The sequence below is a fragment of the Loxodonta africana genome, chromosome 18, assembly GCF_030014295.1.
Source record: "Loxodonta africana isolate mLoxAfr1 chromosome 18, mLoxAfr1.hap2, whole genome shotgun sequence".
In the NCBI taxonomy this organism is placed as follows: Eukaryota; Metazoa; Chordata; class Mammalia; order Proboscidea; family Elephantidae; genus Loxodonta; species Loxodonta africana.
Window position 1 is genome coordinate 28,259,800 of NC_087359.1, and position 24,075 is coordinate 28,283,874.

General features: G+C 39.3%; 1 protein-coding gene across 11 annotated transcripts in view; it reads right to left on the reverse strand.

The window, feature by feature from the left end:
• The window catches only part of DDX42 (DEAD-box helicase 42), a 39,448-nt gene that overhangs the window by 2,539 nt on the left and 12,834 nt on the right, over window positions 1-24,075 (reverse strand). For 4 of the 11 annotated variants that reach the window (XM_064270930.1, XM_064270921.1, XM_064270919.1 and 1 more), the window contains 17 exons: window positions 21,147-21,383; window positions 18,442-18,592; window positions 16,479-16,540; window positions 15,039-15,075; window positions 14,289-14,321; window positions 14,029-14,178; window positions 10,672-10,776; window positions 8,917-9,036; window positions 7,883-8,059; window positions 7,260-7,388; window positions 6,598-6,697; window positions 5,967-6,014; window positions 5,336-5,433; window positions 4,295-4,571; window positions 3,292-3,518; window positions 1,554-1,664; window positions 260-361 (listed from right to left, as the gene is read on the reverse strand). In XM_064270930.1, coding sequence (XP_064127000.1) covers window positions 260-361; window positions 1,554-1,664; window positions 3,292-3,518; window positions 4,295-4,571; window positions 5,336-5,433; window positions 5,967-6,014; window positions 6,598-6,697; window positions 7,260-7,388; window positions 7,883-8,059; window positions 8,917-9,036; window positions 10,672-10,776; window positions 14,029-14,178; window positions 14,289-14,321; window positions 15,039-15,075; window positions 16,479-16,540; window positions 18,442-18,592; window positions 21,147-21,367 — 2,148 coding nt within the window. In that variant the 5' untranslated portion in view covers window positions 21,368-21,383. Of the gene's footprint in view, window positions 1-259; window positions 362-1,553; window positions 1,665-3,291; window positions 3,519-4,294; window positions 4,572-5,335; window positions 5,434-5,966; window positions 6,015-6,597; window positions 6,698-7,259; window positions 7,389-7,882; window positions 8,060-8,916; window positions 9,037-10,671; window positions 10,777-14,028; window positions 14,179-14,288; window positions 14,322-15,038; window positions 15,076-16,478; window positions 16,541-18,441; window positions 18,593-21,146; window positions 21,384-22,274; window positions 22,829-22,882; window positions 22,995-23,019; window positions 23,468-24,075 lie in introns of those variants that run through there. The other 7 variants (XM_064270923.1, XM_064270925.1, XM_064270926.1 and 4 more) reach the window with 5 other exon arrangements.

Sequence of the window (24,075 nt, forward strand, 5' to 3'; positions counted from 1 at the left end):
AGCAGATCCTGTTGTAGTCCAACAGTCTGGGACTCTGGGTGTGACTGAAGTCAACCAGCAGGAGTGGTTCCCCTGGACTGTACACTTACATGTCCAGGTAAGTTACTTCTAAGTTTATATTCAAAATCCAAGCAATGACAAGGCCCTAGACCTAGCACTGAGCCCACAAGCCCAGCCACTGTCTCTAGAAGGCTAGGCTCCCCATCATTCCTCAAGAGTTACTGTGGGAAGCTGTCTTAACAACATGTTTATCTCAGACCTGGAAAGCTGCTTTCATTGCTGTCAGCCGATCCCCCATGGCTCCTGTGGAGGGCTTGTAGGCCTCATAATTGCTCATTACATTGTTGTTACTTCCTCGGTCCTAAAATATAAGCAGACACATCCATGAGGACAGAAGATAAGCAGGAACACCCACTGCCGAAGACTGGGCCTCAATACACTGGAAATTGAGGCAATAGCTTCCGGGGGGGATTGAGAGCTTGATAAAGTTACTTACGCTTTGGGGAAAAACGTGTAGTAACGAAGAATCACTTTACAATGCTTAGGCCCTTCAATTCTGTTTCTGGGAATTAACCTCAATAATCAGAAATGTGGTTGAATTATGCCCAAAATTGATTGTGTGGTATTACTTATCAAAACAAACAATGATTATACATACACACATTTGATTAAGCAAAAGCTACGTTACAAATAAAAGGATCATGAAGCAATTTAAAGTAGATTGTGCGACCACCCAGGCTCTGAATTCAGACCAGGAAGGATCTGAATCCAGCATCAACACTTAGCAGTGTGTAACCTTGGGCACCTGAGTTTTATAAATCTGTACTTAATTTCACTGGATTGTTGTGAAGTTTGAGTTAATACATGTAATCGTTTGCAACGGCCCTGGCACATATTAAGTGCCAATTAATAAGCTATCATCAAGAGAACGGTATTTTTAATCAAAAATACCAGGTTAACGAAAATGCTCCAGGAAAGGAGGCTGACAGCTTTCTTCCCTGGCTTAGGAACCAAAGTGGCAGATATCAGAGCCATTAAAAAAGCCAGTCAGAGGGAGCTTCTGTAATCTGGTGAGAAAAAAGCTAGCTCTCACTGCTCTCTGATGCTACTTCCCATAGAATGTAGGAATGATTCCTGAGTTTAGTTATACTACAGAGTGATCCTTTGGCAATGTTTTCCTGGCAGCAGGAAAGGCCTGTAAAAACAGACTGCTGGGCCCCACCTCCAGTGTTTCTGACGTGGCAGGTCTGGGATCTGCATTTCTGCTAAGTTCTCAGGTAATGCGGCTACTGATCCAGGGACCACAATTTGAAAACCACTTCTAGCTTAGACTGATTTCCTCAGCATACCTCGTCAGCCAGGTGCACACAGATGCTGTTTCCACAGAAAGCCACAACATGAAGAACCAGCACTGTATTCACCCATCTAGCACGTTAAATACAAGCTCTTTCTAGGCAGGTTCTGAAGTTACTGAGGTTTGCGTATGCAGATCAGGATAGTCCTAACCCAGGACTCACAACCAGCCCAAGGGTAGCGCTGTCATCTGGACTCACCGTGTTCTCTGAGCCCAGGCCAGGTCGCTCCCGATAGCCTAGGCCTCCGCCACCAATGTTCAGCTTTTTGCCTTTTCCGCCTTTGAAACGGGATTTCCGAAACCAGGCATTCTGCGTTGAACACAATTTAAAGTTAGGCCAGAGGAAGAGAGCAAGATCAAAGAGAAAATTAAGTGAAGAGATGAACTTTTTGCTTCATCTTTAGCCAATGCATTTATGATAAAGGATACACTGTTCACAAGAACCACTGATTAGTTCCTTTTTGGTAGTTTAATCCACCAAATTTATCAGGTTTAGATCCTTATCCAAGGCTGCTTTCATTGCTCCTTCCTTCAGGGCTCCTGGAAGGGAAGTGATCAGATATGGCTCAAGGGCAGAAGAGCCACTCTGGCCACTTCTAACTTCCTTTTTTTTCCCCCTATTCTCAATCTATACATACCATTGACGTTAAAATTTGGAGCTTTTAACGAACTGATAGGTTCAGAAGTGGAGGGAAAAATCTGTGAGGTGAGGCTTGTATCAGACTCAACTCTAGGAACAGACTCCTAGGAAGGGCTGGTAGCTACACAACCAGAAACTTTAATTTACCCACAGAGCCTTAAAGTTTTCACTGAACGTGATCACTGCCCGAAGACTACTAATCAGATTTATTTGCACATCCCCGGGAAAGTGAAGCGTTTACGTGACAATCACATATTACCATAAAAGCGGAGTACTTAGAGGCAGGACAGGCCTGGCCAAGATGTGGATCAGGGAAGCTTGAGGACGCAGGAAGCCCGAGATGAGCCCTGTATGTCCAGGAAGGGAGGAGGAGACATTCTCCTCCTCTGTCTGTACTGTGGACTCTTTACTCCTAGAACCTGATGCTTGGGCAGTTCCACACTCCACTGCATTATGGACTAACAGTTCTGTGGGCTGGCTGATGAATCTGACAAAATTATACTCAGTTTTGGCCTGGAGCACACTGAGAGGAGGGTAATCAGTACGGTCAAAGGTCTGAGATCTAACTCTATGAGGAACAGTTAAGGAGCCCCAGTGGCGCAGTGGTTAAGTGTTTGGCTGCTAACCAAAAAGTAGGTGATTCAAACTCAAGCAATGGCTCCATGGGAGGAAGACCTGGCAATCTGCTTCTGTAAAGACTACAGCCAAGGTCGAGTAGACACATGAGACTATGTGGGCAACTCCTGTTGTGGAGGCAAGATACGAAGGCAGAGGGGGACAGGAGCTGGCTGAATGGACATAGGGAACACATGGTGGAGAGGAGTGTGCTGTCTCAGGGGGAGAGCAGCTAAGAGTACATAGCAAGGTGTGTGTAAATTTTTGTATGAGAGACTGACTTAATTTCTAAACTTCCACTTAAAGCACAATAAAATAAATAAATAAAAGATTACAACCAAGGAAATTCTATGCGGCAGTTCCACTCTGTCTCATGGGGTTACTATGAATTGAAATCAACTTGATGGTGCCTAACATCACCACCATACATTTTTTAAAAAGACGATTTTTGGGGAAGGGCAGTAGGGAGAAGAGTAGCTGCCCTGTGAGAGCAAATGTACTCCTAAACGTGTTATGGAGCAGTAGGTACAGAGGGGCAGATTTTAGCACAAAGAAGGGACAGTTTCTCAATAGCAACTCTCCCCACCCCCGCCGCCACCACTTCTTATTGAGTTTCTTTTATTTGCCTCAGGCTTGGTGAATTTTACAGTTTGGAGCCATCTGAAGAGTGCCCAGCCCTCACCTGCATTGCCAGATCTAGGAGTTCCTTGGAAACGTGCTGATTGGCTCCTTCCAAGTTCCGGACAAGGTCACCAGCAAAATTGCTGTCCTTGGGGGTCAGCAAGGTATAGGCCACACCCTTCTCACCCGCTCGTCCTGTGCGGCCGATCCTGTGAGTATGGGTATCAATGTCTCGTGCCACATCATAGTTAATGACAGTCTTAATTGAAGGAATATCCAGACCACGGGCTGAAATAAAAAAGCAACCAAATCCTCTTATGCTTCATTTGGAATCAAAAGGCCCAAGTGACCAGAAATGTTGGAGCTAGCTCTAAGAACCCACATTTCCCTCATCTGGGCAGCACATGGGTTTGCTGAGTGTGATGCAGGGCCGTATAATATAAGGAACTCGGTATCTTCTGCCATCTCTCTTGTACCAGGAGTATATATTGAAAAAAAAAAAAAAAAAAACCGCCAAATGTGTCTTGAAGCTCAGAGATTCTTTCCTTTCTGGGAGAAAACACCCATTTTTAAGTATGACTATTTGAAACTTGGCAGAACAAAGACAAAAACCATACCCCAAAAATGTTTTCTGGTCTTAAATAAAGTGTGCCCAACTAAACAGTCAATGTTCAACATCCACTATACTCAGACGCACAAGGGAATAATAGCCTAGGATGTAACTGCCTCACCGATTTTTTTCTAAGTGCCCTCTAGTTGCAGGGATTCTTTGATGCAGAGGCTAGAGGGAAACAGTTAGTGAAAAGTGGTGCTCAGAGCTCTAGTTTGTAATCATGGGTTCTGAACTGCTGCTCCATAGGGTGTGGCCCAGCAGAGTGCCTTCACTGAGCTTGCTCAGATATTATACTCTGCTCATATACAGTAAGACAGAGCACCCTTACTGCATGTCGCTGTTAGGCGCCGTTGAGTCTGTTCTGACTCACAGCAACCCTATGTACAACAGAATGAAACACTGCCCAGTCCTGCACAGGAACCTAGGTTTATTGGGGAAATTCATACTCTACCTGCAACATCTGTTGCCACCAGAACTGGGATGTCCTTTTTCTTAAAGTCTGAAATGACCTTGTTTCTTTCACTCTGATCCATGTCCCCATGAAGCAGCCCAAGATTATGACCTTCCTGCTTAAGGTTACTGGCTAGCTCTTCAGCATTGGCTTTTTTAGTAACGAACAAGAGGACACTTCCTGAAGAGGTGAACTCTACCAGACGTCGGGTAAGCCAGTTCCATTTACTAGGCCCAGAATGGAGAATCTCCACAATCTGTGTCACATCTTCATTTGCCTGGGAAGGAAGAAATGAAACAGGACTGTGAAACTGGTGCCACAGGGCTCCTGAGCAAGGATCAGGCATCACATTTTCTGTATCCAGAAGAGCCCTGACAATCCTTCTTCTCTAGGACCTTCCTTAAGCACGGCAACTCCAGCTCAATACTTACCCCCTCCCCCTCACTTTGTTCTCCATCTCCTCTGGTATACATATATACTCAACTAACTTGTCAGCCCCAATACCTTGCTATGCTTTTTCATACGCATATTCGGATTATTCCCAATAGAGTCAACTCCTCACTCAGAGTCTTCCAGACAGAGCATTATTATTTTTTCCTTAGCTTTTATAAAACCATTTTATTATGGAAGTTTTCAAACATTTAAAAAAAGTGAGATGAACATAATTCCCAGGTACTCATCACCTGGACCCCTGGTGCTGCAGTGGTTAAGAACTCAGCTGCTAACCAAAGGGTTGGCAGTTTGAATCCACCAGCCGCTCCTTGGAAACCCCATGGGGTAGTTCTGTTCTACAGGCTCGCTATGAGTCGAAATCGACTCAATGGCAATGACTTCTTGTACCCATCACTCAGCTTCAATTATGAACATTTTACAAACCTTGTTTCATCTATCTCCCCTCCCCAACTTGCATATTTTAAAGCAAATCTAAAATATTGCCACCTCATCTGTGAATACATAAAAGCCTTACTGATATTTTAGCAGTGAGAAATCAATTCCACATCTCCCCAGTGGGGCCCCATCCAGAGCCCTGCTTAGAGTTACCTCTCCAATATCGCCCTGCACCACTCGAATAGGATCGATCAGGATGTCTCTGGCCAACTTTTCAATCTTCTTCCGAAAAGTTGCACTGAATAACAGAGCTAAAAGGTAAAGTATACTGTCAAAGCAAACAGTAGGACTTCTTTGTCGAATTCCCACTAAGCTGCCTACTGACATTCAGAATTACTCAGATTTTTAAAAAACAAACCTATCTGTAAACTTTAAATTTAGTTTAAAAAATTAATTCACTAGAGAAAAAAAGACTCGCCCTTTTTCTAGTTTTATTACATTTTTAGATAAGACGTGGATTGTTAGCATGGTTCGGGAAAAGGCTCTTGACATCAAACCAGGAGATCTGTACTGTGTTTTGCCTCCACCCATGGACAAAACTATATAAACTGGGGCAAGTCATTTAGTCTCAGAGCCTTGGTTTTCTCATCTATAAAAATGAGTAAGTTACAACCGATGATATCCACGTCCTTTCCAGATCAGATAAACCGTTATCATTGCCCCCTTATGGTTCTCACCAGCACACACATGATCATTTTTGCTTCCATAACTGTGAGTGCTTATAAAATAAACAGGTGTCTACTCTGAGTACCAATGCGGTTTAACAAAACTGCTTCATACATACTCTGTCTGTCGGGACGGACATGACTTGCAATGGATCGCACCTGGTACTCTGGAAGAAGCAGAACAGTAAAATTAATATTGTAACCCAGTATTACAGTCTGGGGTGCCTGGAAAAAATAGTGAAAATCTTCATATGAGAGGTTAAAAAAACTGAGGAAATCTGGAAACTCCTGGACATATAATTCAGTATGAAAACAGCAAAGCTTTCCCTCCACCCACCTAGGCTGGGTCTGGCGGTGGTCTAATCCATAAAGATGGCTATTTAGAGTTTTCACTAAATAGCTGCGTAAGTCAAGGAAGACAAGAAAGCAAAGCACCTTGAATGATTTGACAATCGTCTACCTAAGAATACTGAGTGTGAGTGACCTCAAAGTAACAATCAAAGGCTAAAAGAAAAAACATTCCTACCTGCAAAAGCACTTTCAGATTTCCTCAACTCGGTCAAGCCTAACATACTTTTCCTGAGAGAACTCCTGAAAACCTCTAAGGCTTTAGCTACCGCTCTATGGTCAAACCCCACCCAGGAGTTATTTTTGGTCTCTCACATAGAAAAAACAGGTAAGACTAGGAATAGAAAGAAAACACTGGTATCCTTAGGATGGAAACCAAAGAAACTGGTATTCAAAGCATACCAAAACCCATGTCAAACATTCGATCTGCTTCATCAAATACAAGGTAAGAAACTCTTTGAAGATTGGTAGCTTTCTTCTTCACATGATCAATCAGTCGGCCCTACGAGATCCAGAAAATGAGCAGTCAGAATTAAAGGGATTTACAAGAACTTTCTAAAGCTGTGCTGCTGGCAAAAGTGCTAACACTCCAGTCTCAGGCTTCACGCACTACACAGCCCAGGAGAACAGAAATTTTGAAAACTCAGCTAGACTCTTCCTTTACATTAATCACGTAAGTCTGTGGGAAAGTGGCCAGACCCACTTCTGTGAGGCACACTGAAATGACCCGATTTAAAGCCTACTGATGAGTTTTCACGTTCAGAATACGCTCTTCTGGGCAATCCTGACCATATCCTTAATTTCCTTCCATTCTTAATGTTCTTGGTAACCACAGACCCATTTTCCAGAAGAATATAAAAATCTATTTGAAATAGCAGGGAATTTGAAGCTACTAGTGTATTTGTCACAGAGATTCTTACTGGACTGCTATTTTAGTCAAACAATCAAAATTAAACCAAAGCCATGGGTTTTACCACATTTTAGGGGGAATTCCCTCTACTAACTAACCATTTTGCCCACTCTAACAGAGGCTGAGAAGCCATTCGAACCCAAGACATACTTACTGGGGTGCACACGACAATCTCCGCCCCTTCCTGAAGGGCCTTGGCCTGCTCCCACATGCTCCCTCCTCCATACACAGCCACCGATCGAAGGTTATACGCTTTCCCAAACCGCTTACATTCTGCATGTATCTACAAAGTTGTTAATGACATATTAAAAACCACAACCTCTATCCCGACCCAAAAGGGAGTTCTGAAGGACATATAGTGCAATGTCACAGAAAATCAAAAGCCAGAACATGCTTTAGAATCACAATTTTATTCGTAAGTAAATTAACAGCACAGAGAGTACAATTATCATATCTCAACAAGCTATCTGAACTCTTGCTGTGACTATTCTTTTTTTTCCCCACTTCTCATCTTGAATCTGTCATTGCCTTTCTACCAAGCAAAATGAATTAAAAGTCAGGAGGAAAACACTGGGAGTTTACATTACAACAATTCCCGTACCATCCCCATTTTTTTTTCTCTCCTAAAACAGCCGTTTCTATCTAGGGAAAAGTGTGATATTTGGTATAACACATAATACTTGCCAAAAGTTTCCAGGTAATTCTGCCCATGTGACTGGCTAGTTCCCTACTAGTTCACATATGAAGTGGGACTTACTTACTACACAAAGCACCTACCTGCTGGCAAAGTTCCCTAGTAGGACACACAATCACAGCAATTGGTCCATCACCTGGTTCCAATTCCTTCTGGTCCATGATATGAATCAACATGGGCCATATAAAGGCAGCAGTTTTCCCACTGCCCGTTTTGGCAATACCAATCATGTCTCTACCACTTAACGCCACAGGCACACCCTGAAGAAAAAAAGAAAGCATACAGACTCTAAAATTTCACTTCCAAAGATATACTGAAGGAAATCCTGGGGAAGGATGACTAATGACATCCATTGCCAATAAAAATATCGTGGGCTATGCATACCGGCTATGGAATACTGAGAAACACCTGGCATTGCCATAAACTTCTTGATTACAAAGGAAATAATATCATTCTCTTCGTGTAGATCAGCCGCCATTTAGAGAATATGAATGACTCCACTTTACTTGAAATACAGGGGTGAAAACTTGCAATTAATAATGGCAATGGCTGCTAAAATTTAAAAAGTTTTCTTTCCTTAAGAAGGTGCAGACTACCTCATTCACAGAAAAAAATTTACTTTATCGGAATGAATGAATTCTATATATGAAAAGGAAACAAAAATGATTATTTTCATAGATTACAGTAATAAAACAGACTTTCCAGGTTATGTGCAAAGAAATCCTAGTCAATCAGTCCTAAATTTGTCCATTCACAAAACTTTTTATTAGGCTTGGGCCCCAGTGAACTGTTTTCTTCATTGTATTTTCAAGGCATTTATCAGATATAAAAGAACATTTCCAACCCCCTGAGCAAGTTCTTAGAAGCAGTAAATAATTCACTCTTGCTCTTTAATTTTTAAAGGTTCCAAAATACTCTTGTGTTTCATGTATTGTTTAAGGCTCTTCTTTTTTCCTTAATTAAAGCAAAAGTTGAAGACTAAGTCACAGAGAAAGTACTTGGATACAGTTTATCCTTGTCAATACAGTTATGCACTAAACATTGTTTTGACTTGTTTGCAAAACACATATAGTCATTGAATACCATTCTACCTCATTTTTCTTTCATTTTCACTCACCTGGCACTGTATTGGAGTGGGTTGTGTGTACTCAGATTTCCGAATCTGGTGCATAAGTTGTTCATCAAATCCAAAATGTGCAAAACTACTTCCTGGTCTAGGAGGTGCAGCACCAGAGACCTACACATAAAGACAACTTCCAGGAATGAGTTGTACTTAACCACTAATTGCATTTGAAGTTCGGCAATATTTACTTATTTCTCATTTAATTGAGTTCCTGGTGGTACAAATGATTAAGCACTTAACTGTTAAACAAAAGGTTGGCAGTTTGAACCCACCCACAGGCACCTTGAAAGCAAGGTCTGACGATATGCTTCAGAAAGGTTACAGCCATAAAAGCCCTATGAAGCGTGGTTCTACACTACAACACACGAGGTCACCATGAGTCAGAAATGACTCAAAGGAAACTGGTCTGCTTTGGTTTGATTCAGTTTGGGTATAAAAAAGTAAAAATAAAAGCCTGCAGTCAAGACCACATGCTGTTTGAAAATGTAAAAACTCAAATAATAACTGATACAAAGCCACATATAAATAATTTCATGGTAAATATTCCTGAGATGACTAACTCTGTTTTTATAATTTAAAATGATTAAGTGCCTAAAAATCTCTTAAATTGAAATTAATTTTCTCGTAAGAAATGCCATCCAATGAATTGGAAAAAGCTATTAATTTTTTTTTTTTTTTGCCATTGTGCATAAATGTGAATCAGAGAGTAGGGAACAAAAAATTTACCCTTCAAATAAAAAGTTCAAACGAGCTAAGTAAGACATATGTCCATACCCACTGGCTCTAAGGATATTATCCGCAGTCTCCATTTCAGTTATTCCTGCAGAGCTCATGCCTCACTTAGTGATGGCCCAGTCACCCTCAATCGTTGCCCAAACGATGTCCAGATGAAGAATGAAACTTATAACCTCCATTTTGACTCCAACAGTAATAACCTTTCAAGTGCTCTCTGGGGATGCTGATAATTTCCAATGAGGATTTCACTTACAAAGTTTTGGGGGGAGGGGGTACCTCTCAGAAAACAGACAAGTACAAACACACACACCTCTCTGAAAACAGAGGAGTTCAAACGCTATATACCAACTGGTAAGGCAGAGGCCAAAAAGTTGTCCACACAAGAGTAGATCACAGCATAGTATCTGTGTGAGTATCAATAAGTTAACACCTAGCGCTGCACCCTAAACAATGCAGCCAATGTCCAACCCAAAATGTTTTAACAGGCAGTTTAAACGACTATTCTGAAATTAGCACATGAATATTTTTAAAAGTTGCTAATTTCTTATTTTTTAAAAAAGTGTACTATATGTAATTTGAGAGGCAAGTATATCTTAAGTTCCTACGTTCCTGAGTTCCTACGCTGTTTACATCTATTTTCCTTCCTCTTCCTGAAAATGGGGACTTCTATACTTTCTCTCTAACCCACATAGAACAGTGCTCAGCATAAGATACATACTCTGGAAATACTTAAGGTCAAAATGACTTAGTTTTCTAAAACATTAACATAAAAAGTTGACAGAACACACGCAGGAGCGTTCATGTTTACCATATGAAAGGAAAAATGATCCCATCATAAAATATTTATCTGGAGGATGAAAACAAAAACCAGCCCAAGGGATATAATTACTATTATATTAAAAATAGTTCAGGTACTATTAGAAAACAAGGTTATTTTAGTTTGGCTAAGCAATAATGCAAAACGTGGACTAATTAACATTAATATAGGAATATTTGGTTTAATGGTTGTCTTACCCGAAGATTGAGCTTATGCCGAAGATCTATTAACTGCTGTGGCGTGAGGTTGGTTATCTCTTCATGTTCATTGTAAAAATTTTTTTCAAATGGTGGATAGTCAATCTGCAGGTCCAATTATTCAAAGTTAGTCTAGAATTCAAGAGTCAATCCTGTAAGTTTGATTTTAATGCAAAATAATCTTTTACAAATATCACACAAGTAAACCCAAAACCAGCTTGAGAGAACAAAGGAATTCACTTTTTCATGACACACATCCTAAAAAGTACAGCCAATACCTTTTTCCATTCCTTTTTTTTTTTTTTTTTAAACATAAACACCAACCTACTTCCTAAAGAGACTCTTAAGGTTGCCACAAGATCTGAGAGACCTGGAAGCAGATTAAGGAATCTCTTACAATGCCAAAGGTCTCAGAGGACAAGTATCTAAAAGAAGTATTCCACCCACCAACATTTAAATATGTTCTGGAGTAAGCTGTTCACCTAGTTCTACAATTTAAAAACATTTCTATTACTTCCTTTGGAAACAGCTCTGCCTTTAGAAGGAGTTTTGGTGTTTCAAAAACAAACTGTTTATATAACATCTAAAAAACATATGGCCAAGCATCTCCAATTCCAAAGAGGAAAGAAATCTTTTCTGCTATTGTTTCCATAGCTCACTGTACTAAGGATACAAAACACAGGCACATCACCACATGAATTTGGATAAATTCTTCTTCTGACATCATGATTAACTTATTCTTAGCGAACAGAATCGACTCAAAAAATTCATAATTCTGGAATATAATCTAAAATTGATTATCTTTCTATTATGTCTCCTACAATGCTGTACTAAGCTGCAACAGAATTTTCTTTAGTTCTATCAGAATGGAAGCGCCAATGAGGGCAAAATTTTTTTGTCTTTGCTCACAAATGTACCCAAAACAAATTAATGTGAAAGGCTAACACAGGCAGAAGGCTTGTGGAAAACATCTGAAAAATAACATGCGAAGAAAGCATCAAAAAGCTATGGGATCAGAAGCACTGTGTAGGAAACTAACTGGCTGCTCTAGGCTCCTCCTAACATGGGCTTCTTCAGAATAGGTAAGAAGAATCCTCTCAAGTGGAGGGGGTGGGTAAGCGAGGGGCACAAGGGATGAGCCACGAGTCTGCTCTTCTCTACATGGAGAAGCCAGATGCAACTCAAGATCCACAGCCTCTGCCTGAAGTAGCAAGGTCTGACGCTACCCCTTGCTTGCCTTAATCCTACTGTCTCCTGGCAGACTATCACATTAGGACAACCATGGGATACTCCAGCATGATCATCAAGCTTGAGCTCTTTGTCAAATATCCCAAACATTTTATAATTATTTCAACTATTTGTGTTTTTTGTTTGATTTTCACCTTTGATCACAGATGTTTCCTCCTAGATGAGTTTCAGACATTTAATTTCATTTGCCACATGTAAAATACCAGGGGATTATGTGGTAGCTTCTGTGCCAAAGGGAACATTTTAAAAATTGAACATAACCTATACCTTAGCTTACACCAACAGTTCTCAAACTTTTTGGTCTCAGGTCCCCTTTATACTTACAAAACAAAAACAAAACAAGCTTTTGTTTACGTGGGTTATATCTATCGATAATTATCATACTAAAATTAAAACTGAAATTTTAAAAATTCTATATTAATGCATTTAAAGATAACAACAAACTCACTATAATATTTAACATCTGACTTAAAAGAAAAAAGCTCCTACTGCATGCAAATTGTTAGGGTACATTTTTTGGATTGACGTCTATAAACAAAATCTGGCCTCACAGAGACAAGTAGTTAGGAAAGAGAAGGAAGTACTTTTAATGCTGTTTCAGATACTTGTGGGTATTTATTCTCCTTTGATACCGCACTAAAACTTGACAAATGGTCATTTACTAAATATTTGTACTATGAAATCTGAAACTGCACCAATGACCTTTTCATACTCCGTTTTACATTATAATCCATTGGTCTATCGTGTACTATGAATGGATATTTTACTTATGCATGATTTTCTAACATTATGCATTGGTCATTTGGAAAGTGTTGGTTCACTGAGGTACGCAGATCTTCCGAATGTTGACGCATTTCACTGTGTGATATTAAAACAAACACATTTGTTAATACCATCATCAATTTCATCAGGAAGGTCTTGTTAAGTTTTGGGAAGCCATCAAGCTCACTGTGGTAAAGTTTTCCAAATTATAATTTTTGTTTGAAAACGTGACTTTTTATCACTGGCAACAAACACTGTCAATTGTTCTCCCTAAAGGGTCACTCATCACGTGAAAAAAAGCAGCTCGTTCAGCTCACAACTCAAACCATCAGAAACTTGGCAACTCCTAATTGAAAAGTACACATAAGTACTTTTCCAAATTGTAGTAACGATCATATTTTGCTGTACAACAGAAACGCTTTATGCGTACTTCCCTTTTTGCTCCACGGACTGTTAATAAGACTTGTAGCTCAAGGATGCAGATTTAATAAAAACAGTAACTTTTACTGTTTTATCAAGAAGATGCTTAGATTTTTAAGTGACACTGTGATGGCCTGGGAGTGAAGAATGACCACAGCAGCAGTTTGGTGCCACCGCACTGATTCACGCTATGGAGTCAGCTGTTTTACCACCACTGCTTTCACACTGAGGAGCCCTGGTGGTGCGGTGGTTAAGTGCTTGGCTGCTAACCGAAAGGTCAGTAGTTCAAACCCACCAGCCGCTATGCAGGAGAAAGATGGGGCAGCCTGCTCCCATAAAGATTTACTGCCTTGGAAACTGCAGCAGTTCTACTCTGTCCTATAGGGTCGCTATGAGTCGGAACTGATTTGTTGATAGTGGGTTTGGTTTGGTTTTGACACAAGATCTAGTGTGATATTTAGCCTGAATGAAAATCACTGATTTTTTTTTCCCCCAAGCGGGTACATGGCTCATTTCCTTTTCCTGGCTCCACTCTGAAGGAGCAGTCTCTCATCTACACCAGATTTCCAAGCAATAGTAAAGGTTTATACCAATTAGAAAACAAAAATAGGCCTAAGCATCCATTTTGAAAGAAAGATAACAAGGGGTGATTCCAAAAAACAAGTACAATTGTGTGAAAAAATTTTTTAGCCTAAAATTCAATGTGAGCAAGTGATTCAGGTGTATCTTCGATAGCATGGGCTGTAGAAAGCCTCGTGGAATTTAACTCAACGACCGTGCAGAGAAGACAAGATCCCAAAGTACAAATATTCTCACGACATAAGGAATATAAATCAAGAGTTCTTAGACATCGAGAAAATCTAAACAGTAGGGTTGAAAACTGTATCAGCTTGAAGCAAGAGTCAAATTCAGCAAGAAACACCATACCTCTGAATGGTCAATGGGAGGAAGAGGATCAATGATTTTTTTGGAAGGTGCAATTGGATTTCCATCACTGTCATACTCCAGATTATCTTCCTCCTCCTCCTGAACCACACCAGCAGTTGGGTTTTCTGCCATGTACCGAAAATAAGCTTCCTGCAGGAAAGCAGAAGAACCGAATCACATCCAAGTACAACAGGGAACGCTTCTGCTCCTGTACTTAATGCGCACAGTGTACTGGACAACAGCACGGTTAAAATACCTACCAAGGCAGGCAAGACTTTTACTAGCAGTGCTTCCTTTAACAATAGCGGTATTCAGAGGGACAAATGGAAGAAATGAACGAGGCAGTTAGTAGTACAAAATAATTTAGCTTGTTTAACAGAAGACTTACAGATCTGTCTGTGCCACAGCCTTCCTGGGGAGGGGCTTCTACCTACCCTGCCCAGGGCTGCAGACACATGCTATGGCTTTATCAATCCAAGTTTGAAAGTGGACACTGATTAGAAAGGTCACAAACCTGGAAAGGGCTACTGCTCACTCTGGTTCCCTTCTCACCATCCCACAACTGAACAGTGGAAAAAAAAAAATACTAAAGGACAGTCATTAAATTAATGCTCCATCTTGAAATACAAGGAACACAAAAAGAAATCTTGGAAGGAGTTAGAGGTTGGATGTAGCTAGAAGCTATCACAGTAGATCCCACACTACTCCTTTATTTACCAAAATAAACATTAATTTTGGATTAAAACAAACAAACAAAAAATCAAGTTGAATAAAGCTCCTATTTGTTTTTGATGCCATAGTTGATCAAAAGTTCCACCTTCAACATGAGGGAAAGCTATGTGAATCTTTATATTACCAATTAGTCACACACATAGAACAGGAGACAGTCAAATGACATTCCCTGCTGAATGTCAGGAATGGCCATCTCAGCGAAGGCAAGCTCTAGCTTGTCCCCGGTACAGACTTTGTGGAGTAAAAATAAAAGATAGAAATACTGCATAGGAACTCACTTGGTCATCTTCCTCTTCAATGTCATCTCGAATACCCCTGGAAAAACAAGCGGAGAAACAAACTTCCCTGCAAATGTTCCACATACCCAGCTCCATACTTATAGCAGATTAGTGTTGAATTCCATACAGCTCAGGAAATCTCAACACTAACAATAACAAAGCAGCAGTAAACACCCTGTAAGCTATCCACCCATCACATATGTGTGGTTTCTCTCTCAAAGTTTTAGTCTGCATTCCTTTTTGGATGGAATGATATGGTACCTCTGGGAATATCAAATTACTAACAAGGGTATAATGAACAAGAACTTTTTGGAGATAGATACCAAAGGATCCTAGCCTTGCCAACCCCATACAACAAACACAATGTAGTTGTGAAAAGCATTTTCTATTAAAAAATAAAATAAAATCCTGCATCCATTTGTGAATTCCAAGTGTATACATTTGGTATTTAAAAAAGTCACAATGTTCTTAATGGCCCCTAGAATTTCTAGCTCTGAAATTAACTGCTTTCAGCCAACATCAGTTACCTTGGGGACAGAGAGAAAAACTACATCAACTCCTTTTTGAGTTTGGGCCTAAAACTCCTAAACAGTTCACACGGAGAAGGGGGCCATCACCACCTGCTACATCTCTCAAGGGCTACAGGAAGTATGGTTGCTTAGTTCTCAGAACCATCTCCTTCTTTCTAATCAGACTTTCTGCCTAACCTAGAGCACTGGCTATTACCAAGGCAACCAACAAGTAACACTGCCAGCATAGGGCAGTTGGAAGAGGATGCGACACACAGTAAGCACCGAAGAGAGGGCGGGGCCTCCACACGGCACAGAACCTTGGGGAGGGCCTGTAAAGCACTGATTGCTAAGCGAAGGGTGAAAAAAGTTCAACCATCCTACTTGTGCGTGGTAGCAAAAGCCTCAGAGGGAGTGTATTTAGCAGGGGAAAGAGGAAAATTTCCTTTCTCAGAAAATAAAGTATTTCAAGTTCTGACTGTGGTTGCTAAAGCATGATGCCACTCCTTAAATGAAATCAGGTTTTATTAACAATACACATAGCTTTTTATGTATCACCACTACTTCTCATAATCAATCATGTATTTGCCCTATTTTCTATTAACATGGGACAAGATTAAGAACAGTGACTCCAAACTTTAGTTACAATGTTCACCTAAGCCCCACTGCAATTAATTTCTTATGTTTACTGAACAACTATTTATAGTCTAACACCAAATACTACTACATGAAACAGAATACTTTTTAATTATTGCAAATGCAAAGGCTTTGGCCATCCCTACTACCTACAGAAATATTATTCGAGATCCAGGGAAAAGTTCAAATCAAGACATTTGTATACTCAGAATTTTTTTCTATAACTTTTGGGGCATAGACTTTGCAATACTTTAGTGATTACCATGTAACCTTTGTGAAGAAGAAAACAACTTACTTTACGTTTTTTCTTTCTTTGTCCTTGTCTTCAAGCCTCTTCATATCCCTAGCCGCCTGATCCTAATGAAACAAAAGGCCATATGCAATCATATCAACTAAAAAGAATTTTTAGATTGGAACAAGGGCTGTATTAGCTAGAATGTAAAATGTCCCCAGAAAGCAGAAAATTGCATTTTGTCAAATTATTTTTCAATGACAGTTACAAAAATATTTTTAAAAACTTGTGCTGAATTCACAATACCTATACTTTGATCATCTTTTTAACTCTCTCTTAAGCTTATGACGTAATTTAGAGCTGTAAGGGGCCTTAAAATCCTCCAACAATCTGTACTTTCAGGCAATCTCTTGATTTTAAAAACGTTGGCTCACTTTTTTTAAATAAACAATGTTCAAACAAAAAAAAAAATCTTAGTTCTTTCTCTCTCCTTCCTTAGAGGAGATACAGACTTTGGCTGAAGACTTCAGGTAACAAGTAACTAAGGAACTGGAAGGATTTTATTTGATAAGTAATGAAGTGACAGTTTTAGAGTAAGGGTTAGAACACAGTAAGAAAGCTCCTCTAGTCTAATTAATCTATAGCTATATACACATAAATGGGACCCAAAAGCAGGGACAGCATTTAGACTAGCCAAGAGTTAGTGAGGGTATAAAGTAGGGAACAGAACAGTGGGAACAGAAAGGAAAGAACAGATGCAATAGATATTGTAAAGACTGACAGAACTTGGCAAATGACAAGATGAAAGACATGATATACTGAAAAAGCTAGGTTCTCTAAACTACTAAACAAGAAAATTAGATTTGAGTCCCAGCTTTGTCACACAGTACCAATGTGAAATGAGGCTCAGTTTTCTTATCAATTAGATTTTATTTATATTTTTTTCTGCCTATTTTTCACGGTTATTCTGGGGCACTAAATGAAGTAAGTCATGAACGTGCTTCATCATCTGCTAAAATGAAAATAAGAAAGGGGAGGAGGCCAGTTTAAGGAAGAAGTTAAGCCAAGGTTTTAAGCTGAGGTGACTGTGTGAATACTGGCACCAGTAATGGAAATAAGTAAAACAAGAAAAAGACCTAGTGGAGGAAGAAAGATGTTAAGTGGGTTTAAGGTGCCAGTGGGACACACTTGGGTAAAAATGAACAATATGCTGGAAAAGAAAGGCTGAAACCAGAGAGGGTACGGCACTAAAGAATGAACTTGACAACTATTCACATGGAAGTTTTAGATGTGGATGAGATCACTAAGGATATGCTAAGAGTGAAGATGGCAGATGGATATATATAGAACCTCCATGTTTAACTGGAAGAAAATGTAAAGAATGACAGTTAACAGTCAAAAGGATATTTAATGTTTTTTTTTTTTCCTTTTTTTAGATACAACGATGATATGCTGGTTATGTTTTTTAAGAGCTATCTTATTGAGACATGTACAGAAATACTGATGGAAAAAATGATATGTCTAGGACTTACTTCAAAATAATCCAAAACAGAACCAGGTGTGGGAGAGGTCAGATAACACAAGACTGGCCAAAAGTTGTTAATTTACAAAGTTCAATGATGGATATACGGGGATCATTTTGTTTTTCTTTCATATATATTTGAAATTTTTCATAATAAAAATTACATAATAAATAAATAAAAAGAAAGGAAAAGAGATTACAGTTCACATTTCTAGCCACGAATCATCTCTGAAAATACTGCAGGGCAAGTGGAAGTATATTTAATAAATTGTAGAGTAAAAAAAAACAAACTAAACCCATTGCTGCCGCGTCGATTCTGACTCATAGCGACCCTATAGACAGGGTAGAACTGCCTCCTAGAGCTTCCAAGGAGAATCGTAGAGTACTTGAGTAAAATTCTCAAATAAAACTGCTAGAAAACTCGTTCAGAACTAGGACTCAAGTACTAGGTTGATTACTGATTGCTGAATACTTTAAATAAACTTCTAAAGAGCTGACACTTGCCTCCACTTCAGCCATGAATGCCTCCAAGGGGTCATCATCACTGTCAGAATCTGCTGGCTTCGAATGGAACTGCTGGCGGGTAGGTGAGTTTTCAGCAGGAATGTAAGGCAAATCAACGTTGCTAGAATCTTCTTCCTCATCTTCAAAATATCTGAAAATTAAAATGCAGACAGGCAATGTGAGTATTTGATTTGGGGGTCAGTGAATCGCTCATCTAACAGAAACCTTCCTTATATCTTACTATTTTAAGATTTAGCCTTTACAGGTCAAATTAGAGACCTCCAGGCTTTGACTGAGGACTTAATTACTTTAAGTATTTCAGCAAAATTCTAATACTACAAAAAGAGCTGTCACAGCAGATTCTCCATTTCAACACTGTTCAAATCACATTCCCAGTGCTGTTAAAAGGATGTGTTTTCAGTGCAAATTTAGTATTTCATTATTAAACAGATAGTATAGAGTGTACTATAGAAAAAAATCAAGACTTCTGTGTGAAATGTTAAAAACCTAGTTTGTTCTTTTTTAAAAAAAGGCCAAAATCAGTGACCTGCTTTCTCATTTATTCTGTTAATTTGGTTTCTGATGATTACTCATCATGTCAGGATTTCTCATTACATTTTCCAAATTACATCTTCAACAAACTTAAAAAATGATTAGCTTAAAAAACATGATACATATCAAGCCTTAATTCAAATACAACAAAAGAAATATGTTTGAATAGGATTTAAGTTTTGATTAGAGAAAACTTTTTTTTTTAATGTGCTTTAAGTGAAACTTTAGAGCAAATTAGTTTCTCATTCAACAATTTATACACAAATTGTTTTGTGATATTGATTACAATCCCCACAATGTGTCAACACTCTCCCCTTCCTCCACATCTCAATTCCCCATTTTCATCCATTCGTTTTTCCTGTCCCTTCCTGCCTTCTTGTCACTGCTTTTGGGCAGGCGTTTTTCTTTTGGTCTCATAAAAAAAAACAAAACCAAACCCAGTGCCGTCGAGTCGATTCCGACTCATAGCGACCCTATAGGACAGAGTAGAACTGCCCCCATAGCTTCCAAGGAGTGCCTGGCAGATCTGAACTGACGACCCCCTTTGGTTAGCAGCCGTAGCATTTAACCACTACGCCAGCAGGGTTTCCATATCCGATTGAATTAAAAAGCACATTCCTCACATGTGTTGTTTGTTTTATAGACCTGTTTGATTCTTGGCTGAAGGGTGAACTCTGGGAGTGGCTTCAGTTCTGGGTTAAAAGGGTGTCTGGGGGCCACAGTCTTGGGAGTTCTTCCAGTCTCTGTCAGACGAGTAAGTCTGGTCTTTTTTGTGACTTTGAATTTTGTTCTACATTTTTTTTCTCCTCCTCTGTCTAGGGCCCTCTATTGTGATCCCTGTCAGAGCGGTTGGTGGTGGTAGCCGGGTACCATCTAGTTCTGGGCTCAGGCTGGTGGAGGCTGTGGTACTTGTGTGGTCCATTGGTCCTTTGGACTCTATCATCCTTAAAAATTTTTAAAGTTCATAAATTCTGGGCAATTTTCTGGACTTACAGGTAACTTCTAGAATTAAAAATAAATGCTCAATCCAAAATCATTCACAACACTTAAGAATTAAGAAAAGACAATTTCAGAGTCTGGAAAAAGGGTCACTTTCTCTATAACAGCCCAGAAAAGACTGTCAATATGGCTTGTTATGAACTGAAACAAAATAAAAACAAGCGTTGCTTAGACCTAACCTCAAAATTAAATAAAATAGAATTACAACTAACAAATATTAGATTTAATAAATACAACTGCAGCTTAAAATTTTAAAGCATGCCTCAAGTCTTCATAGGAATTACTTTAAAATCTTTAACAACTGTTACACGTTACATGAATATACTAATGCATACCCATTTATATAGTAGGTTTTATTGAACTAATGTATTGCCCAAAGTACCCTGAACTGGTAAATGCTCTCTAGAAAATCATCCTTGACTCAGCTGGACCTTAACACCTACTTCTGTATTTGATTCTGAATAACAGATCAGCTTTCTAAAATGCTGCTGTGTACTTTAAAAATACTAATTCTGATATCGAGGAATTACTAAAAATAAAAACCTCAACCAGGTTGGAAATAACAGCAATAATAGATTTATTCAGCCTCAGAAAAAGAACAAAGAATTTATGATATATAGAAATCAGAGTACAAATTCTCAAACCACAGCTTTTTATAACAACCACCTTATTACAAACAAGTTAAAAAAGATGATTGGTAAATATTTCCTGACAACTGTGGCAAATCTGAGATTTTCCTACTCATACTAAGGTATTACAACATAATAATTTTATGGACTTAAGTGCTGAGGCAAAATGTGTTCTATCAGCTCTGGCAACTGTCAGAGTTTGTAAAACAATTTATATGGTGTCAGTAAAAGAGTGCAATGAACACCACCATAAACCACATGAATGATTTAAAACTCTTCAGCCATATTTAAGTTTTAATGATCTCAAATCCTTCTTGGAATAAGCACCCAAGTATTATATTCCTTACAAACGAGTAAAAGGAAATGATGATTTAACTTAATAGGATCAACACAATTCAGTGAGATAATCAATTTAAGAAATCATATTATTATTTGAAAGACAAATGGTTGCTTTGCCTCAGTTTTTGCCGATGGAATGAATATCCCAAAGCGCAACCTTTGCTAAACTACCAGGAAACAACTTACGCGTTTTCTTCATCAAAGTTGGCCCGCTTAGATCCAATTTTGTAGAAAGAAGGGAGCTGAGGTGGAGCCGACTTTCCAAATCCTGAAGAAGAGCCAGTTGCCCCAAAGGCACTGTGGGATTGCTGTGGGAGTTTGGGTTCTTCCTTCTTTCCAGCACTAATGGCAAAACCTCCAAAGCCAAATCCCCTCTTCGTGCCTGGACCACCTTTATTCCAATTCATGGTGTCAATGGCTGATCTGTTAGGATCAAGATACATTAATATAAATTGAAATTTATAAAGTAAATAGCCCACTGATTTTTAAGTCTCTTTCGAACTCTACATTAAAAAAAATCGTCTCTTAATTAAAACTTTCACTCTGCGTTTAAGATATGCACTATGCTAACCTAACCTCAACCAAATAATTACATTTTCTAAAACACTAAAAAAGATTTTATTCATTTTTGTGAGATTGCAATATAAACAGGAACACAGGTATTTGATTGCTAATATCTTTTTAGACACCAAAAATATTCATAAGACAAGAAATATTTATTGGGAATCTGACATGTACTAGGCATTGTGTCAGGCAACTGAAGATACCAAGAAAAAAAGACTTAACATCTTAATCTTCATCCTCCAGGAATTTACAGGGAACAGATCCCCTGGCCCCCCTCCCCACAAAAATCACGATATAATGCAATGCTTGCTATAACAGAGACTGAGGTACTATCAGCAAGACTGTCCCAAAACTGGTATGATACCTGGAAAAGTCAAAGAATCAAAACCTGAAAGAAAAAATAAGATCAGCTATTTGCACCAAGTATTTAAGTACTTGTCTCTGAAGGATACTTGAACCCTTCAGAGGGTAAATAAACCATGCATTTATTGAGCAACTGCCCACTAGAACGCTATCTAGGGGAAAAACAAACAATGATTTATTGCTATGCTATGATCCACAGGGTTTTCATACCCATGTGGAAGCTGAATAATGAAAAAAGATGACAGAAGAATTGATATATTTGAACTATGGTGTTGGCAATGAATACCGAACAAATCATGGACTGCCAAAAGAACAAACAAATCAGGCTTAGAAGAACTACAACCAGAATGCTCCTTTAGAAGCAAGGATGGCAAGACTTTGACTCACCTACTCTGGCCTTGTCATCAGGAAAGACCAATTGCCTTCAGAAAGGGATGTCATGTTTGGTAAAGGGCCAATGAAAATAAGGGAAACCCATGATGAGACCGAATGACACAACAGCCACCATGATGGACTCTAACAAACCAACTATCATGAAGATGGCACATGACCAGGCAAGGTTTCGTTCTGTTATACTTAAGGTCTCTATGACTCAAGGGCAACTAACACTAACAACATCACTGAGGTGTTCCCTAAAATATCCATTTAGCCTTTGGATAAGGACTACAAAGTACCCATGATAGCGAAGGAGAGATACCAGTGTCTGTGTGTATAGAATCAAAGTATCCATAGAGTCAGTTTACAAACAGAACCTTGAAACTCTTGATGCCAAAAAAAAATCTTAATTACACAAGTTATCAAAGTTTCTTAGAAAAACAGAAAACTCAGAAAGCAAAAAGGAGCAAAATCTAAAATTTTGTGTTTTTACTTGAAATTTCTTCTCCCAGGTATGTAATTTTGTTGATCTCTTTCCCTATTTTTTTTCTATGTACATGCGCCTAACAATGTGTATACACAAAAATATATAACTAAAAAAAAAAAAACTGAAACCATACTGTACAGTTTTAGTGAGCTGATTTCATCTACTCATACACTGTGACTGTCTTTAAATGTCAATAAGCGTATCCCTCCACTGCTGCCATACGCTGTGAAACATCCCCGTATGCCACCACTGGTCTGTCAGGGTGCGTACTACGGTGGGTTGTACGTTGTTGTAGTGCTGGAAGCTATGCCGCTGGTGTATCAAACACTGGTCTGTCAGGGTGCGTACTACGGTGGGTTGTACGTTGTTGTAGTGCTGGAAGCTATGCCGCTGGTGTATCAAACACTGGTCTGTCAGGGTGCGTACTACGGTGGGTTGTACGTTGTTGTAGTGCTGGAAGCTATGCCGCTGGTGTATCAAACACTGGTCTGTCAGGGTGCGTACTACGGTGGGTTGTACGTTGTTGTAGTGCGGGAAGCTATGCCGCTGGTGTATCAAACACTGTCTGTCAGGGTGCGTACTACGGTGGGTTGTACGTTGTTGTAGTGCTGGAAGCTATGCCGCTGGTGTATCAAACACTGGCAGGGTCACCCATGGCGGGCAGTTTCAGTGGAGCTTTCAGACTAAGACAGACTGAGAAGGATCTGGTGTTCTACTTCTGAAAAAAAAAAACAAAACTGGCCAGTGAAAACCTTATGACAGCAGTGGAACACTGTCTGATACAGGAGCCGGAAGGTTGGACGGCACTCAAAATACAACTGGGGAAGAGCTACCTCCTTAGAGTCTATCTTAATGCTGTGAATGGAGTAAACTTTTGGGACCTTCATTTGCTAATGTGGCACAAGACTCAAAATGAGAACAGCAGGCAAACATCCACTAATAATCGAAATGTGGAATGTACGAAGTATGAATCTAGGAATATTAGAAGTTGTCAAAAATGAAATGGAACCCATAAAGATCAATATCCTAGGCATTAGTGAGCTGAAATGGACTGGTATTGGCCATTTTGAATCAGACAATTACATGGTCTACCATGCTGGGAATGAAAAACTGAAGAAGAATGACATCCCATTCATTATCAAAAAGGACATTTCAAGATCAATCCTGAAGTGCAACACTGTCAGTGACAGGATGATATCCACACACCTACATGGAAGACCAGTTAATACACCTGTAATTCAAATATACGCACCAACCACTAATGAGGAAATTGAACATTTTTAACCAACTTCTGTAGTCGAAATGGATCAAACATACCATCACAGT